At 40.2% G+C, this 20,220-nt stretch overlaps 1 protein-coding gene across 7 annotated transcripts in view; it reads left to right on the top strand.

Annotated features, from left to right (window-relative positions):
• CTNND2 (catenin delta 2) overlaps positions 1–20,220 on the top strand; it is a 632,047-nt gene that overhangs the window by 112,192 nt on the left and 499,635 nt on the right. For all 7 annotated transcript variants that reach the window (XM_075212716.1, XM_075212719.1, XM_075212718.1 and 4 more), the window contains exon 3: positions 13,527–13,639. In XM_075212716.1, the coding sequence (XP_075068817.1) occupies positions 13,527–13,639 (113 nt within the window). The remainder of the gene's footprint in view (positions 1–13,526; positions 13,640–20,220) is intronic.

The raw sequence follows: 20,220 nt of genomic DNA, 5'->3' as shown, positions 1-20,220 counted from the left end.
ATTAGCCATTTTAGAGAATCTGTCCACAGCTACCCAGATGGTATTAAAGCCGTTACTGGGAGGTAGATCCATAATAAAATCCATGGATACACTTGCCCAGGGACGATCCGGGACTGGCAAAGGCAAAAGTAAAGGAGAAAAGAGAAGATTTCCAATCCGCTCTAAGGTAGGGACAAACCTCAAATACATATAATATATATAGGGGGTGCTCTCCAAACTAGACGAGTCTAGAAATAAGGGAAGCAGATCGGTTGATAATTACTACCAACCGAACAGAGTAGTATGTGAGGCACTCCTGTCCACAAAGAAATTATTAACAAAATCCACTTTAATCAAAATTTCTTGAGTAACGATAAAATCAACTTTTATTGATAATTGTATTAAAATGACGACAAATATCCAGAGTATCATCAGAATAGGCAAATTAAAATATATAGAATTGCAAAAGGTGGAAACAAAGTGTTAAAGAAATAAAAAATAGAAAATGACCCATAGGGGGAGCCGGTCACAATTGCTGGTTAATCTCCTCTTAAAGAATATATAATTGATTCAATAGGTCTAATCTTCAATTAAATTATAGTGGAGATTTAATATCATAAGACCAGGTTGACTAATACATTCACCGAGATGGTTCCTATAGTAGGTACAGTCACCGTTCTATTGAACAAAGGTGAGTATTAATTCCCCACATTACTATGTATTGCTGTTACCATAAACAATGTATGCATGAGTATCACAATAAGAGACCATGGATGCCTCCTTCATTATATAGGGAAGCAAAAGAAATAGGGATGAGCTGGGGTACAAAAGTGGTTGGTTGGGTAAAGAACCAAAATGGGATTAAACCCTTGGAGATAGAGCCAATCAAAATATGATTGCACAGAAGAATTAAACTTTCTTTTCTGTTTTTCCCATAGAGGTTTAATAGAACACAGACTCATCCCCCTGTTATTTATTCCGATATTATTCAATCACACCACCCAAAATATGAGTGTATATGTTTAATGAGTTTCGGAATAAAGAGGAATTTATTCTGATAGTTGACGTTTTTTATTTTTGTTTTTGTTATTTTTTATTATTTTCTCTTTATTGTTTATATATATTTCTTGTCACAGAAGTCAGTATGTGGTTTCAAATAGTTACATCCGCCGATCTCCACAGCGGAATGAATAATCACCCGGAATGTTATTTTCTATAATACGAGGGAGATACTCCTGCTGATAAATTTTTGCAATAAAGAGCTTTGTTGCCCTAATATCTCATTGGGGTCATAATATCACTGTATAGAGGTCCAAGGTGGTTAGAATGACCCATCGTAGTATTAGGTCCTTAACATATGATGCGGTCGTTAGCCTTCTATATGGTAATCCCAAGTTATTCACTGTGGTGTATAGCCACTGTGGAACTGTACGGAACTGCTCGTGAAGTGGACTAAATTTGCAGATATAAACCTATAATCCTGATTCCAAATCCTATACCAGGTCTAACATGGTGATGTGAAACTGCTAAATAATGCTTTTTTGGTAACACCAATGAACTAAATCTCCGAACACAATACTAAGGAGTCTCACTGACCGGCTCCCTAGTTCCGGGTCTGTGACATCATACGTCACTCTACCCAACATACGTTTCGCCCTATCGGCTTATTCATACCCGACATACGAAACCTATGTCGGGTAGCGTGACGTATGACGTCATAGAACTCTTTGAGCCAGATGCATAAGAAGATCATGAGCCTAAGATTCACCGGATCCTTCAGTAGACATGGCCAGAGTATACTGTCACGAGTCACAGGAACTGAAGGCCAGTTGCTGATATTTGTGCTGCTAAGCTACGAGGCGTGGAGTCTAAACACGCCCCCAGTCTTCACCAGGGACCCGCGCAAGGGAGTTTGAAATTTTCTGCAGGGGACATGTAGGTTGTGTCCCTCCAAGTTAGCTATCAGCGGAGTGGATGGTGAACAGACGTGGTCGTGCAGGCAGACGTGGTATCAAAGGGTAATGCAATTCGGAGTCAGCAAGCCAAAGGTCAGATACAGCGGGAGCAATCAGGCCGAAGGGAGATCCAGAAGCAGAACCAGAGATAGCCGAGTCGGTACACAGGAGATCAGTCAGAGAGCAGGGAGACAGGCTGGAATGCTGGAGCATAGAAAGACCTAGAAACTCTGGCGTCTACCTAGTGTCAGAGGCAGGTTTAAATAGAGGTACCATATCCCTGATTGGTAGCAGTGGAGGAGGCGGTCCAAACATCTGATTGCAGACAGAAAGTAGAGAGAAGAGAGGCCGGCGTCCAGCTGCCTAACAATGGATCATGCTGTCGACAGAGGAAGGCGTCCGTCTGGCACAGATGGTGAGTGCGGGGTTGGCGCCTGACAATTACTGTCCTTGTCCGACGGCTTCACTACAATGTCATCCCAGCTTTCAATCTCTTTCAATGCCTTTAGTTCTCCCACAGTCAGATTATACTTTTTTTCTACATTTATGTTGCTTTTGATGATATAGAAAGTTCAAATCGTTGGACACTAGATCCCTATAGGTTTTTACCTGGGGACATATAGCAATATCGAGCATAAAGGTAGATTTCTTTTTTTTTTCATCACAGTCGGTGTCTCCATGGGTTCTATATCAAGGGTGGTCGAGCAAACAGATGTGTCCAATTCCTCCAAAATCTGTAAAGCTAGGGCTTTCTCTGCAGAGTTGAATTGTAATTTTCTGGATTCAAGTACAGGTCAGTAGTGGTTGCTTGTTCCCTTGTTTTATTGAGGAAATATTTTTTCAACAGGAGCTTCCTAGAAAAGAGCACCATTCAAATCTGTTGAAATGTTGGGAGGGTGAGAATGATAAACTCTTCCCTAGAAGAAAGATCTGATTGGGATTGATCTGCCTATCTGATAGATAGGCCCCTCACAGTGTCTCAATGTGCTTTTCTGTTGTACCTCTGAGGTGGTTGTTGTTGTACCAGGAGTTCCTGTTCTTCCACAGCCTTTCTTTTTCTTGATTTGGTGTGTCTTCCCCTCCCTTCGTGTCGGTTTAGGTACAATACCCCTTCTCCTTCCCTGTGTCGTAAATTTAAGCCTAAAAAAATCTCTTATCCCTTGCAAATTTATTTCGTTTTTTGTCAATAATCATCCTATGACATATCATTGCGTATCACCTTGCATATTGGATTTTGTGATCATTAAAAAATCTGTCAATTTGATATGGACATCATAGATAATATTACTGTTTATTGACATGCCATAAAAGGAAATAGGAAAGGGGGTTTACCCCCCCCCCTCCTTTTCCCATTTCCTTTTATGGCATGTCAAAAACTGAACTTAACATATGGCATATGGTTAATCCAGATTTTCTCTGGCTTAACCATCCAAAATTAGCGACGTTTTATGTCCTTCCCAAGGTCCATGAGGATGAGAATAACCCGCCTGGAAGACCCATAGATCAGGTATGGGCAGCCTCACAGAAAATGCTAGTAGATTCATTGATAGACATCTTTGCCACTACGTTACTAGCCTTGATTCTTATGTTAGAAAAACGTCTGACGTGCTAGCAAAAATTAATAACATCACTATCAGTGAAACAACTAAGCTAGCATCATTTGATGTGGAGTCACTCTACTCGAATTTAATACATGAACAAGGCCTACGGGCGGTGAAATATTTTCTTGATGTGGGACAAAGGGACGATTTAAGTAATTTTATTATGACTTCACTGAAATTTGTCCTAACTAACAATTATTTTGTCTTTGAAGAAAATTTCTATCTTCAAATTAGAGGTACCGCGATGGGCAGTGCCTGCGCACCTACATACGCTATCCTCTTTCTAGGCTGGTGGGAAAGGGAGAGAGTTTTCATTGAAACTTATTCTGTATATACTAGCCAATAAACATGCGGTTTAGATATAAAGATGACATGTTTATTTTATGGGATGGAGAGGAGTTCCTTTTTCAGGAATTTACTTGAGTACTTAACTCCAATGATTTAAACCTTAAATTGATGTCTGAGATCCACGATATCGAGATTAATTTTCTGGATTTAACAATATCTAAGACATCGGATGGCCAATTAAGATATATACCGGAAAAAATTGTTTACTGCACTCCACCAGCTCACATTATCCAGCAGTGATCCGGGGTATTCGAAAAAGGGAACTACTTAGGATGAAACGCAATTGCTCGATTGAACAGGTTTTTGTTCAGAGAGCAGATGAGCTTAAAACTAGGTTGGAGGGTAGGGGATATAGCAAAACAAATTATAGGTAAGGCTCAGATATCAGTGAACAAAAGGAGTAGAGAAACCCTTATTTATCCATCTCCCAAGATGAAGAACACTGACCAGTGGCAGCAGATAACCAACATTTTCCGAAAACATTGTCACAATGATCTCGGGAAGATCTTAGGAGACAGGATCTCCATGATGTGGCACAGGTCTAAAAATTAGAGGGATCGTATTATACCTAGAACTTTACCATCTACAATTGGAATTTACAATAAACACAATGTTTTTTTCAAATGCGGCACATGCCGGGCATGTCAATACATGGTGTAAACTAAAGAATATAGGGACCATTATTCAAAAATGTGGAAGATCAATGTTTTTTTGAATTGTAATAGCCCCAATGTAATCTATTGTTTGAGCTGTCCATGTAACCTACATTATGTAGGAATGATAAGTAAACCTTAAAAAAAAAAGAGTCTTGGAGCATGTGGGTAATATCAAATGAGCCAAAAGAGATATGGAAAACTTTAAGCAGGTGACGACGGTGGAAAGGCATTTTATGAGATGCCAGGGTGGTAGCCCACATGGATTCCAAGCCTTTGCTATGGAGCAGATTATGATGGGTCTGAGAGGAGGTAATCTTAAACAGGAACTTCTAAAAATAGAATCAAGGAATATTTTTCTTATGGACAGTCTGACCCCACAGGGTCTCAATGATCATAATAATTTTATGGCATTATTATCTCATACCAGTATGAGACAGGTTATTTCTGTTTAAAGAATTACATTTCAGTACTAAGACTGTCTCATATCTATCTTGTTTACAGCCATATATAACCCTGTTTTTCACTATTTTACAATCCTATCCTATCAAGGTTAACCTGGGACTAATAAATACCACATAAGGTGGTCAGATGGCACAACTTAATGGGCAAAGTGTTGTTTTTCTGCTGTAAACTGTTACATTTGCACTTTGGCTATTTACATCTATAGTATCACTGACTCTGAGATTTTTGTTTTGGCCAATCATTATGGGGATTTACAATTACCTGATATCCTCTTTCCCTTTGTCGCTTCTATATACATATATTCATTGACACCTATTTTGTGCTAAGGACCTATATTATCACTACGATGACTTACACACAGTACTATTTCCCCCCCTTTTCCCATTTCCTTTTATCGCATGTCAATAAACGGTAATATTATCTATGATGTCCATGTCAAATTGCAGATTCTTTTAATCATCATGAAATCCAATATGCAAGGTGACACGTAATGATATGTCTAGAATCATCTAGTATGAATAGAGCAATGGAATTTTCCTTTTCCCAAGGATTTATTCCAACCAGCTATTTATTTTGATCGGTATCATTATTTTTTTACAATAGACATAAGTGTTTATTTCATTTACTTGCTACTTATTTGCATATAGTAACATTGAGAGAGGGCGAGTTATGCCTTTGAGATTTGAATCATGTTGTATTTTATTGTTTACATACCTCTCTGCCATCCAATCAGAGTCATTGGTGGGTGGATGCCTTATTCCCACTGGTCGACAGTAACGTCAGTCAACGAGAACTTATACAGTTACTAGTACTGTTATGGCTGACGGCAAGTGTCATAAACTTGTAGAACAGGTCACAGAGGTCTTCAGCTATACGGGAAAGGCGGCTGCTATAGGTGAACATGCTCACAGGTACTCGGATGCCCCCTGGTCTTTAGTTCAGACTAGTACAAGTTTATAACCTTACCGTAGCGCAGGTGAGGGCCAGGTGGTAGAAACTGCAGAGTCCAAATGGGCCAAGGTCAAGGGGTATGGCAGGCAGCGGTAGTAAGATCCAGGCAGAGGTCAGGGTTGGTGACAAACAGCGTATCCGGGTAACAGGCAGAGGTCAAGGTCACAAACAATACAGCGGAGTCCAGTAAGCGTGCCAAGGGTCATACACAGAAGAATCAGTCCAATAAACAGAGCAGAGGAGCAGGAAAGGCAGCAGGTAAAACCCTAGAAGCAGGAACTATAACCGTCAGGGAGGCTAATATACTCAGGAGGATCAATCACCAGGAGGCATGTAATACTAATTATTCCCCAGCTGGGAAATGAAGACAGGGGAACGTGAATTCTCCCGGCTGGCCAGCTGGCCGTGTTACGTCCGAAATGGAGGAGCGTCCCGACTGTCGTCATGGTGACGGCCAGGGCGAAAACTGGAAGTGGCGCCCCGGTCATCATGACGATGGCTGGGACGCGTCCGTGGGCCGGATCGAGTAGCGGCGGTGCTTGAGCCGCCGCGGCTCGTAACAAGTACACGTTGCTAGGTATGACATCAATGGAAAGGGTCAGTCTGGTCGCCTTAATAAAGTTATTATTAGAGAAACACTCGTCGGCTATACACGTGACACCTGCTCTCTGAAATAATACTATACATTTACGAATCTATGGTGTATAATAGACACAGCAATTAGGGGGGATTAATTGAACCTGACTAGAACAGTGTGTTATCTCCGTATATGAAGTACTTATATAGAAGTTCTTTCAATAACAGTGAAAGGGGATAAGGTTGTCATATCAAAGACAACCCATTTACAGAACTAGTCAGGGGGTGATTAATATAATCACAAACTCTCCTAACAGACTGTGCTTATTTGGGCTACAGAAAAACGAGGGGGCAGAAAAAGGGCTACAGCAAAACGAGGGTGGCAGAATGAGAGGGCTACAGAAAAATGAGGGGCAAGAAAGAGAGGGCTACAGAAAAATGAGGGGGACAGAAAGAGAGGGCTACAGAAAAACAAGGGGGGCAGAAAGAGAGGGCTACAGAAAAACGAGGGGAGCAAAAAGAGAGGGCTATACAAAAATGAGGGGGCAGAAAGAGGTGAGTTTTGGCATCTTTTTTCTTACAAAAAAAGCACTGGATACGACCGTTAATTAAAATGAAGAATAGTAGTGGATATAGGGTAAAAATAGGACTGCAATATTGGGTCTGGGGAGGATTTTCACAATTGAAACAGATTGGCGGTTGCTTCTCTGGATCAATTTCAAATATAAGTGAGGGATCGCACGAGATCCAAAATAGGTTGAACTTGACGGACTGGTGTCTTTTTTGAACTTCATCATCTATGTTACTATGTTACATATAACAATATATCTGGAAGAATTTTAAAAGAGGGGCAATACTACTGTATCTAGTTACCCTACCTACTTTATCAAACCTGGATTAACCATATAGTCAGGGGCGGGCTGGTCCGGGGGCAGGGGGGCAGCGCCCCCCCCCCGGGCCGCTTGGTCAGACCGCTACTCGGGCCGGGGTGGTAAATGTGGGAGTAACATCTTGCCCATATAATTGAGGCAATATGAATATTTGATAAACATGTTATATGGTCTGAAACACACCAATAGAACGCCAATAGAATAATATATATTATATTGCCGTGTGGCGCGTTCTAGCAGTGTATGTTTGCTAGTTTTGTCAGCTAATTTTTCAGGTTTTCATTTCCACGTTCATGTTTTAATATTTCGCTAATTTTGTTTATAAATGATTCAATGGTAAATAATTCAATAATGTTTAAATGCATACCAATAAAGTTTGATATATATTTTATTTTATTGGTTCCCGGAATGCCCCATATACATATTTCTTTTCTTCTTTCTTCATGCTTCTGAAACATCGGCTGCATCCTTCCCAGATGTGCATGGGCTATGGCCCTCAGCCTTGTAATCCAAACATCAGTCATCTGGCTCTGAATGACAATTTAGTAGTTTAGCCTGGCATTTGGAGCATATGAAGTACATAACTGTCTTTCTCCTTGCAGATTTAGACTTGGAAGTAGTCCCCTTCTCAGACATGATGACAGGTGGACAACAGGGAGAGTAGATGTAGAACATAGTCTATGAGAGAAATTGAATTTACAGACAAAATAATATTATTTAGTAATAGTAATTATAGTATTTAGGATTTCATTAACACCATACCCCAGCTATTAATGAAAGACTTGCACAAACGTTATGGTGTTTGAGAAAGCAAAAAATAAGTTTCATAAGTTTCTCATACTTGTGATTGGTTGGAGGTGAAAGTGAGTCAAGGTGTTCCTCTGCTTTGATCCCACTTCAATAGATACTGTTTTAAGGAATCTCCATTCACATGCAAAAATTAATTACTGGTAACAATGCCGTGGAGCTCCGGACAGCTTTGCCTATTTGTTTCAATGGGCTCATGCTTTTCAATAGGGTTTATACATGTACCACACTGTTGAAAACACCATGGAAATGAATTTTTAGAACATAGATCGTGAATCACGTAATTTGAAATAAATGAAAATGGAAATTTTTTAAATGCAAGCACTTTGCTTGCATTTAAAAAAAATGAAAGATTAGAGAGTTGGGACAATTAATTAATATTTTTTTTAGCAATTTTGATAGTCTTTTCAATTTTTCATGTTTTATTAGTAGAATTTGGACTAATGTGTTCCCAGTCCCACTCCAACTACACCACACAGCATCAGTGTTGTATTGGGACATGAAGGGTCCACCGAGGGAAATGGTAAGGACCCACCAGATAGTGCATGGAAAGCCACTAGAAAAGCATGGCAAGTCACTAGAAGGGGGCAAGAAATGAAGAATCACTGACCTGGTTATTTCACCTGAGTGGTTTTTATTTTCTCTTGGCAGTGTCAGTGACTGTCCTGCACTCTCTTACATGTCTTGGCTGTCACTTCGAGCTGCTGCTTGTGGCTTAAGCTCAGTAGTAGTATGTCTGGATCCTGGAATGTTGGGACCCTGTTTGGAAAAGGATAGGTAAATGTAATATGAAAAGTCTAGCAATGAGTGATCCCTTTACGCCTCCCCACCTAAAAAAAGCCCTGAAATTTGCACCCACTTTTAATAAACATTAAATTAATTGTATACAAATAGAATAAATAAGCCTAGTGCCTCCCACAAACAGACCTGACGTATTATAAATAAACCTCCTGTGTCTGTCACTGCAGCAAAAAGGTACAAGTTAGCAATTAATACATGAATATTGTCATAAGCTCCTGTGCTAGCAGCAACGGCTCAGATACCTTTTAGCAGCTGGGACATCACTTCCAGTCCTTCACATCTATGTGATTGCCAGGGCAACTGGGACGCCCATCATGTTCCACTTCAGATGTTTACAGGCAGCCGGGGCACGTACAACTGGAATCACATGATTGCAATCCCCTAGGCTGGTTTTGGGGTGTGCTTCTCATCCTACTCTGATTGGCTACTAGCAGTTTATATGGCTGGGAGGGCTTAGCCTTCCTGCAAGTTATAGAGTCCTTGCCCTACAATTTGCTGACCTGCTTCTTGTTCTGAGAACCACTATCTGACTGCCTGTGTTTGACCTTTGGCTCGTTACCTGGTCATCGATTGTTTGCTGATTCCACTGATCTCTTGGCTTGTTCTCTGGATAACCCTTGTCTGCTATCAGCCTCAACATTTTGACCTGTTCCTGCGACCCCCATTGCTTGCCTTTGACACTCAACCTCTGGCTTGGCTCTCGCTATCCTGTGCCTCCTATCTCTGCACTTTCAGTTCTGGTTATAAGCTTTAAAAACTCTGGGGGGTGTCCAGGTACATGTGAGTGCATCTAGCTCTATGGCAAAGATGACTGAAGGTGAAGGTCTCTTCTGCCTGTTCTAAAAGCTTATTAATGTTACTGAGAAGTCATAACAAATACAAGTACAATTTATGTCCACTGCTTGCAATGGCATGATTAATCCAATCTATTATTATTATAACCTGAACAAGGAAAACCTCACTTTTATTGCCTATCTAGTGGAGACATCATCTTCATAATTTTTTATTCTACCTCTGATCCACCCTGGTTTCTCCGCAATGAAGTGTGAGGACAAAACAGTGTCTACTTCCATCATAAGTAATGGGGCAATGCTTCTCATCACAAAGATGACTCGCAACGAAATTTCACCACTAACATGTAGTACAATGGTTAGCATTGCTGCAGCACAGCACTGGGTTCATGAGTTCAACTAGGGCCCTATCTGTGTGGAGTTTGTATGTTATCCCACAGTCCAAAACATACTTAATTGCCACTAGGATAGAGAGCAGTACCCTCAGGTGGTATGGCTAGACATTCATTTGGTTGACATTCAGAAAGTCGACAACATTAGATCGACAATTCAGATGTCACCAGTAAATAGGTTGACAATTCAAATGTCAATAGTATTATTACATCAATTCGATTGTCGACTCTCTAATAATACTGTCTACATTTGAATTGTTGACCTAATAATACTGTCTACATTTGAATTGCTGACCTAATAATACAGTTGATATTATTATTGTCGACTTTCCAACCCTGTCTATATTATAGGGTCGACCATATAAATGTCAATTATGTAACTGTCGAACATATGTATCGCACCCCCACAGGCAGTGGGGCCCACCCAGGATGTATTAATACACCCCCAATAATGGTGTGTAGTTTTAGTACATCCTTCATCCCAATAATAGTGTGTAGTTCTAGTAAATACCCCACTCAATAATAGTGTGTTTATAAAAGTAAATCCCCCAAATAACAGTTTAGTATTAATACACATACCCCACCCTAACAATAGTGTGTATTATTAGTACATCCCCCAATAATAGTGTATAGTATAAATACATCCAGCTCCTCAGAAATATCGTATATTATCAGTACACCCATCTCCCTGATAATAGTATACAGTATAAGTATATACACCCCCTCAATAATAGTGTAGTATTAGTACATTCTGCTCACCCAATAATAGTGTATAGCATAAATACATCCACCCCCAATAATGGTGTATAGTATAGGTACATCTACCACCCAATAATACTGTATGGTTGTCAGACGCTGTCCCCGCACTCACCATTGGTGCCAGGGACAGACGCCTTCCTTTGCCGGCAGCTTCTCCCGTTGCTAGGCAGCGGGACGCCATCCTCTTCCTCCAGGGTCTTTCATCTCCATTTCCAAGCATCGGGTCGCTTCTCTGCACTTCCTGTCAGCGGTCAGCTGTTCAGGCCGCTGTTTTCACTGCCAGCAATCAGGGAATGGGCTAGACTATTTAAACCTGCCCCTAACACTAGTTAGGCACCAGAGTTTATAGGTCTTCCTATGCTTCAGCGTTTCAACCTGTTTCCCTGTTCTCTGACTGACTTGCTGTGTACCGACCCGGCTTCCTCTGGTTTTGCTTTTGGTTGTCCCTTTGGCCTGATTGCTCCCACTGTATCTGACTTTTGGCTTGCTGACTCCAATTTGCCTTTCCCTTTGATACCGCGTTTGCCAGAACGGTTTGACCTCTGCCTGCACGACCACGTCTGTTCACCAACTACCCCGCTGATAGCTAACCTGGAGAGCGCCGACCTGCATGTCCCTTACAGCAACTTCTGTATTTAGACTCTGCGCCTCCTAGCTTTACAGCGCAAATATCAGAAAATAGCCTACAGTCTCTGTGTCTAGTGACAATAGTATAAGTACACCCAAGCCCCCCAAATAATAGTGTAGTATTAGTGCATCCTGCCCATCTAATAATAGTGTACAGTATAAGTACATGCACTCCCCAATAATAGTGTATAGCATAGGTACATCCACCCCCCCCCCCCCCCCACCCCCAAGGTGCAGAGAGCCGGGCATCCCTGCATTGTTTGTATGGTTCTACGGTACAGTAGAGGGCGGGCACATCAGGCCCACCGGGGATTTTCCAGTCAGACGCTGCACAGCATAATGAATTGGCCTCCTCTGTCACAGCTCTGTTCATACACTATAAATTCTGAGAAATGCAGGAACAAATAGAGTGTAAATGGTAAAGCAAAACAGATTGCAGATTGGCCTGTTCCAATGCAAACTTTATTACAACAAAACTTAATGACAATGTTGCTCATCTCCAGTAATAGGGAACTACCAACTCATGAAGGGAAGCATTTAGAAGAACTGTCACACAGAATTGTGTAGAAATATTCCAAATAAACACTTCATTTGTAAAAGCAGAAAATCCTTTTGTGTTTAATATATGTCATTTTATACTAACCTTGCAGAAGTTCAATCCTGTTATAGGAAAGTGCACACTGTATGCGTGAATATATTTATATTTAAAAAGATTTAGGGCATGATACATTAAGGCATGCAAACAAACGTATTGTGCGTATTTAACAAGCAGCAGACATAAAAAGAGGTCTGTTGTTGAATACGGGTCTAGGTGCACTCTGCTCAAACAGAGAGTACACTGCAAGATACGTCCAATATGTACGTGGAATACCAAGCCCCAAAAGCACAGAAGATATATATATATGTTTTACTCCCCCCATAAAATACATTTATGAGAATGTTATGACTGTTTACTGTACATAAAATGCATTTTTATAGTTGCTTCTGATTGCACATATTCTAGCATGCATACAGGCAGGGGCAGGCTCGGCTGGGGGGCATCTACATTGTCCGTTTCCATAGTGGGCTACCTTGGCCTGGGTCACCTGCATTTTTTTCCTTTAAAACAGGCTGCTGAGTTGAATCTTGCCCCCCCTGGGCTAAAATTTGCCAGCCCTCCCCTGCATACAGGACTATCATCACTATCACTCGGCAATTACATCTGACCTGTAACTAGAGCGAGTAACACAACAGAAAAAAAACTACCTTTGAATCCAATGTTGCTCTGTGCGCGGTACATGACTACATGCATACGCCAAGTCCCCTCCCTATTCTGCCCATGAAATCGTAGACTGTAGTAAATATACTTAACACTCGAAAATGAATTGGACGTTGCTGCTTTTTTCTGGCGTATGGTCTGGTTTTGGGCATACAGAGCGATTTATGTGAAATAGGGTAAGTATCAACATTTACGTTCTTTAATGAATCAGGGCTTTAATGTCTGTGATTACCCAAATTGTTTTATGGATTTTAACATCTGCAGAGACATCACGCGCCAATGTTATGGCTGGAATCTCCTCATTTTTCCTTGCACCTCAAAGTGGAAAAAATGAGCGGAGATTTCTACTGTAATTGCCAGCAATGTGCGCAGCCCGACGTCCGTGCGCCACATTGCTGTTAATTGAATCTCCTCCTATAAATCCATTCTGACAAATATACAGAACGATGGTAGAACTGTCGAAAGTAGAACTGTATTATACAGATGTGTTACTGTTTTTATGGTTTAATAGTTATTTACAAAAGGCCAAATTATTTTCTCTGTACTGGACAGTTATGTGATTTTTTTTTTTACAGTAATTTCATTACCGAAGAAAAATAAATAGTTTCTCGCTTTTAATTTATAGTTAATGTTATATACATTAAATTTGTTTTGCCTTTTTTTACATTTATAGGAGCTGCAATTTGAAAGACTGACTCGAGAACTTGAAGCCGAACGTCAGATTGTTGCCAGCCAACTAGAAAGATGCAAACTTGGATCAGAAACTGGCAGCATGAGTAGTATTAGGTAGGTGCTTTCTTGCTAGTCCTTTTTCTGCAATACCCACACAAATCATTAAAAGGCTTACGGCTGATATTTTGACCTCCTTTACCTTCTTACTCTTATTTAACTATGACCTTAAATAACAACACGGGACCTGAGTGTGGCAAATTTAAATGATTTATTTAAATATGATGGTGGAGACTAGAGTAGTCAGTCCGACGTCTGCCAGGCAAAACCTAACTGTCCCAGCATTAACCATTGGGACCTCATCAACTAGGGAACAACCAAACCCCTGGGTTCAAGTGGGGGACCATTCAATTACACCCCAGGCGCACATATCTACATTAGCGGGACACCGCGTCCCGATTTTACAGAATCCGCCCATCCTCTGGGCTAGACGGAAAGCAACCACAGGGCAACCCACAGGGGCGGTACCTGTACCGAGACTATAGCCGATTCACTCGAAGCGAGGCAGGTTCATCGTGCCCAATACCGCAAATGTGCGCCTAAACCACTGGCCGTCTTCTGTACTGCGTTTTCCAGACACTCTCCATCCAGGCTCACGGACAACCATGTCAGCCGTCAATAACTGAGCTCCATCCTGACCAGCATCTATTCGTTTCTTTATGCTACCAAGAACCAACAACCAGGGAGGGTGGGTGGGCAATGTCCAGAACTGCAGAGACTGATTAACTCTCCGCCCATCCCACTTATAGTCTCTGTTTTCCCCTCTCTTATGACAACAGATGGGCGTACCCCCATAGTTAACTATTAAAGTTCAGAGAATAATCCAGTTAAAGATACAGCCAAAGCTTTTAAATTGCCTTCGGTCTCATTCATCCCTCAGTTCTTATTCTTGGTTTTGTATTTTCCAAAACGACAAAAATAATTTGTCTTTTTATTACATTGGGCATGACCATGGAAATCTACCCTGAATAGGTAAAAAAGTGTGTTTTATCAAAATTGTAAGGACAGTAAACATATGTGTGTTTTTCTTTCTAAACTCCACAAAGAAAAACCTACTAGGGCAGTGGTTCCCAAACTGTGCGCCTCTGTCCGAAGATCTCACAGGGGTTCCGGGGCCAGTGGTAAGCAAGGCGGAGGTTTACTTGGTAATTATTTGGGCTTAGAGGTGCCTTGAAAAAATTATGGAGACCCTAAAGGTGTCTCGAACTGACAAAGTTTGGGATCCACTGACTTATGGGTATATTTACTAAACTGTGAATTTGAAAAAGTGGAAATGTTGCCTATAGCAACCAATCAGATTCTAGTTATCATTTATTTATTACATTTTACAAAATAACTGCTAGAATCTGATTGGTTGCTATAGGCAACATCTCCACTTTTTCAAACCCGCAGTTTAGTAAATATACCCCTTAGGGTAACTATAGTTACAATTTTGATTTCAATCTACTAGTTTTTCTAATAAAATCAGGAAAAAAGAAAAAATTTCGATTTATTTTACACATCCATATAATGCATAAAGAATCTGTAAGAATTATGTGACCAGGTCAACAAAGCATGTTGTTATTAGAAATTAGACTTTCAATCCTATCACCAAATTATGAGTTACTTAACTTTTTAAATCAAGCCTAGAAAGCACAGGGTTTTCAGTGGCACAGTAGCTGAAAAAAATCATGTTTTTCATATTAAACAAAAATTGCCAAAGCTTGCTGAAGGTCTTCTGAAATAAATTATTCCTTATTTTTCTTTTCATCTGTTCATCCCAAGTGAACAGACAATTAACAGAAAAATGTAGTAAGCAATATGCCTGTTTGAAAACACTCTGGGCCTGATTCATTAAGGAACATAAGGCAAAAAAAGTAAGTCACAAAGCAAGGGTTAAAAATTAATTTATTATTTTGCACATAAGTTAAATACAGGCTGTTTTTTTCATGTAGCACACAAATACTTGATAGCTTTATTTTTTATACTGAGATTTAAAACGGATCCAGGACATGCCCTACCCCAACTATAAATCTGTCATCACTTTTATTATTATTATTAGTATTATTATTATTTTATTAATACCCTTTATTTATATATCGCCACTAATTCCGCAGCGCTGTACAGAGAACTCACTCACATCAGTCCCTGCCCCATTGGAGTTTACAGTCTCAATTCCCTAACACACACACATACACACACACACACACACACACACAGACAGAGACGGACACACACAGAAAAACACACAGACTAGCGTCAATTTGTTAGCAGCCAATTAACCTACCAATAAGTTTTTAGATTGTGGGAGGAAACCGGAGCACCCGGAGGAAACCCACGCAAACACGGGGAGAACATACAAACTCCTCACAGATAAGGCCATGTTCGAGAGTTGAACTCATGACCCCAGTGCTGTAAGGCAGAAGTGGTAACCACTTAGCCACTGTGCTGCCCTTTTAAATTTACTTCCCCCTCCAATGGAACATGGTTATGCCAAAGTGCAAAGTTACTCCTTTTTTTGCTTTACTTTCCTTAATGAATCAGGCCCTCTGAGTTCAGTGCACATGGACACGATGACGTCACTAGCACAACCCCTTCACTCGATGGAAAAATCCCTTAAGGAGGTGCTGAACCTTCAAGGAAATAGGAAACTGCACCCCTCCTATCAATACTGCTAAAAAGGGAACAGTTTTGGTTACAGACTAGCACCCTGTGTCCATTTATGGCAGGTCAAAAAAGTGGAAGCCTGTGAAATATCTTTTAGGACAGTGATATGCACCAAACTCAGACATCTCGACTGCTGAGTCAGGAAGCTGTGTAATATGTTAATGGACTAGGGACACAGGAGAATATCATAACATATTTTCTCTAATATCATACTTACAGGAGGCATGTGTAGTATGCAGATGAAGGGGAATGTATGACCTGTTGTGTGGAGGTAAAATCATGTCAGCCATTCTGGAGAAAAGTTAGGACAGAGTAACTAAATCCTTAAGAAGGTGTTTTTTCAACAGACTTTGCATTTACACAGACTTTTCAGTTCTGACATCACAGGAAGGGGGGCTGTGGGCCCTCCAGCAATTTTTAAAACTGTATTGTTCACTTTTGGGGAGTCAATCTGATATTGAAGAGTGTCCCATTTTCTGCTTCTACCAGCAACAGAAACTTGATCATACGTGAGTTTTATCAATTCTGTGTTTATCCTTTTTTTTTTTTTTTTTTTAACTCCGATTAAATTCACTTGTGATTGATTAGTTTTAAGGGAGAACCTAAGGCTTCCTGAATAAGAGTGTCAGCTCTTCACAAAAAACCTTGATGGTGGCATAATTGGTAAAGCAAAACTAAAGGTGTGTGGCATAGATAGCAAATAATTTAATCCTTTTAGTCAGACCAGGTAGTTGTTTTTTATTAACCCTTTGTCAAACATGAGTCACGCAGACTCAGGTGATTACTGATCGTGAGAAATTGATGGTAAGCTTGTGGGTTATATATTTAAGAACTAGGGGCCTGATTCATTAAGGATCTTAACTTCTTATTTCAGTCTCCTGGACAAAGCCATGTTACAATTCAAGGGGTGCAAATTAGTATTCTGTTTTTCACATAAGTTAAATACTGACTGTTTTTTCATGTAGCACCCAAATATCAACTCTAAATTTCAGTGCAAAACAGAATACTAATTTGCACCCCTTGCATTGTAACATGATTTTGTCCAGGAGACTGAAATAAGAAGTTTCTTAAGTTAAGATCCTTAATGAATCAGGCCCAGGGAACTAGTGAGTTAGGATTGTGTTTTCCCTGAGAAAGGAAATACAGACTAATTCACCAGAGACTGAACTCAGTGCTTAAAACATTATAGGGCACACAGAAATGTGTATCTTTCCCCCTTCCCCCTTCCTTCTCTTGTATTTCTTCTCCTTTTTATTTGGCATTATACTGTGGTAGATGGCTGTTGCATACATGGCCAAGGAAGTATTAACTGTGCAATGTGGGGAAATGGATTTCCCTGCCATGGCAAAAGCAAGGAGAAATTGATTGAATCCCTCTTGCAGAATGTTCAGAACAAAATAGAGATTTTTCCCATGGAGGGCCCAGCCAGGATAAGAAAATGACCTTCTCGTGGATATCGCTCCAAATCCTGGACTATTGCCTTCTGATGACACTAATAGTTCAATTGTGGATACTGCTATGGACATTTATTTACAAATTGACCAGCGGGCCAGAGGACATTGCGACCAGAATGCAGCTTTTACAGCAGTACCAGGAGAAGGAAGCTGCAGAACACCAGTGGAGAGGCGCACTGCCATGGAGGTGGCGGAACACCAAGCCGAGCGGCAAGTGGAAAGAGAAACTGCAGAAATATGTTTGTTTTTTGATCAACCCTTTGTCACACACACGTCACACAGGCTCAGGTGACTGCTCATCGTGACATGTTTGTTTTCTTTTTTGTGGCCCCTGAACCCAATGCACGTCAAAGTCCAACCTCCCTTTATACCAATTCTTTCAATCAAATAAATTTTCGACTAATATAAGCAATTTAACATAGAGATGCAAAACATGATACATTGATAGTTTAGGACAAGATCCACTCTTCATAAGGTCAGAGCTGAGTAAAAATGGTTGTGCAAGCATGAACACAACAAGAAGCGCTCCTGAAAATGCCCCCTTTGCAGCTCTTTCATCACAATAGTCTTACTTTGCAAAATCTTGTTTTTACCCTGCTCTGAATAAAGAAGTGCACCATTGCAGCTATTCCGTGTCAGCAGGGAAGGGAATGATTACATATTCTCTGAACAGCGCTGTGTAATGTGAATGGTACTGTATAAATAAACAATAACAAATAATAGTAATAAAAACGTATTAATAATGAAGCTGAAAATATACGTATTAGAAATGGTGTTCAAAATATTAAAAAGGTAAAGTATGCCGTTTTATTAACAAGCTGTGATACAGTAGACAGCATAAAATTGCAGGTTAGTTATGGCTCGCTTCACTAAGGTTTCCATAGCAACCACTGCTTTTCAGCATTCCTAGCTCAACACTGAACCTTGGTGGGATCTACATCACTGTTCATTGCTACTTTTTGACGTCTATTGCAGGCATATCACTGGTTTAATAAATTATCCCTGTGGTAAGCTATGAAGAGCAGTAATGAGCACTGAGATGCTGGTCAAACCTGTAGTTTAGAAAGCAAACTTACATCTTGAATCTAACAGTGTTTTATTTTTTTAATTTTTTTTTAGTATAAATTATTGTACATACTTGGCTTATAGTTATGTATGTTACTAACACAACCATATTACTTCAACGTCTAGTTTCCAACAAATTAGGGGAAGTGAGACAAATATGCAGCCCTACTTAAACATCTCAAAAATGTTTCAACTAATTATTCCCTTCACTCCAACTCTGTATTTCATCTATTTATAAAGTATTGGAAGATTTTCTAGTGTTATTTTTAAGTTATTTATATTAGGGACAAACACATGTGTTTAGAATATACTCTCTCTCTCTCTGTGTCTCTCTCAATAGGCAGGCTTTCTTAGGTAGATCTACACTGCAATTACTTTTAATATAGCCAGCCCCGCCCAAAACTATTTCACCATATGGAGGCCAACTCATTGCAGTTAGAGACCTTTTCAGTATTGGGCATGGGACCAGGCCAGGGGGCAATTACCCCTCTGTCTTGCTTCCCAGCCCAACCCTGTCTACAATATTGCTGACAAATATATAGCATAGAAAACATTATAGATAACAATGAGAATTAATCAACCATGTTTTAGCAACACCACTTGAATGATAGCATTCCTCAAATCCAACTATTCAAGTTCTCCCATTTTGATAGCCGGGCTTTTACCATTTGTGAATGTACACTTAAACTGGCTTTTAGTTTGTGGGTTTCGTGTTTCCTGTTTTTTTTTATGGGATAAGTAACTCAAACAGTTACAATCATATCTATAATTGTAACAAAAGGATCCCAGTGTTAGCTGCCATGACCATAGAGAGGGAAGTTTCCCTTTGAACCCAGTACAATAATAATTGACCACACCAAGAATTGGAGAGAACAGTTTAATTTAATTTAATTTTCCATAACCTTAAGGCGAGGGGTGTACCAGACAACCAACAGCTGCCAAAAGGCCATAGGAAACATGCCCCTAACCAAAACCAAGTGTCATCTATTTTTTTCCCAATTCCAACCAGCCATTTGACCTATTGTCCTGGTGACAATTATAACTGGGGTGCAATAATAACCCATACCATGGGACGAAAACACCCTCTTGTATATCCACCTGGCCAGGTCCGGGAGTTTCCCCTAAACAATAACCTTACAGTCCTGTCTTACTAAAGGACAACAAATATATCTTCTCCCCTTATCTACCACAAAGAGGCCATTTCACCTTAAAATGTCCTCTGGTCCCAACCATATCAATAGATCTCTCCACTACATCTAAATGCACAATGAAAATATTCATTCCCACATTCGACAGATATATCTTATACAGCCTATATAGGCAGAGTATATGGTCCTCCAACTCCCAGTGCCTTATTCAAAACAAACCCATCATGTCCATTTTCTATTTATTGCCTTAAGGCTTGTGTCCTTTCTCCAGTCCAGTTGTTGAATCATTTTGGACCTCACAACAATGCACCAATCCAGCATTGTC

This window comes from Mixophyes fleayi, chromosome 5 (assembly GCF_038048845.1).
Source record: "Mixophyes fleayi isolate aMixFle1 chromosome 5, aMixFle1.hap1, whole genome shotgun sequence".
NCBI classification, from domain to species: Eukaryota; Metazoa; Chordata; class Amphibia; order Anura; family Limnodynastidae; genus Mixophyes; species Mixophyes fleayi.
This window is presented reverse-complemented; position numbering and strand designations above follow the sequence as displayed.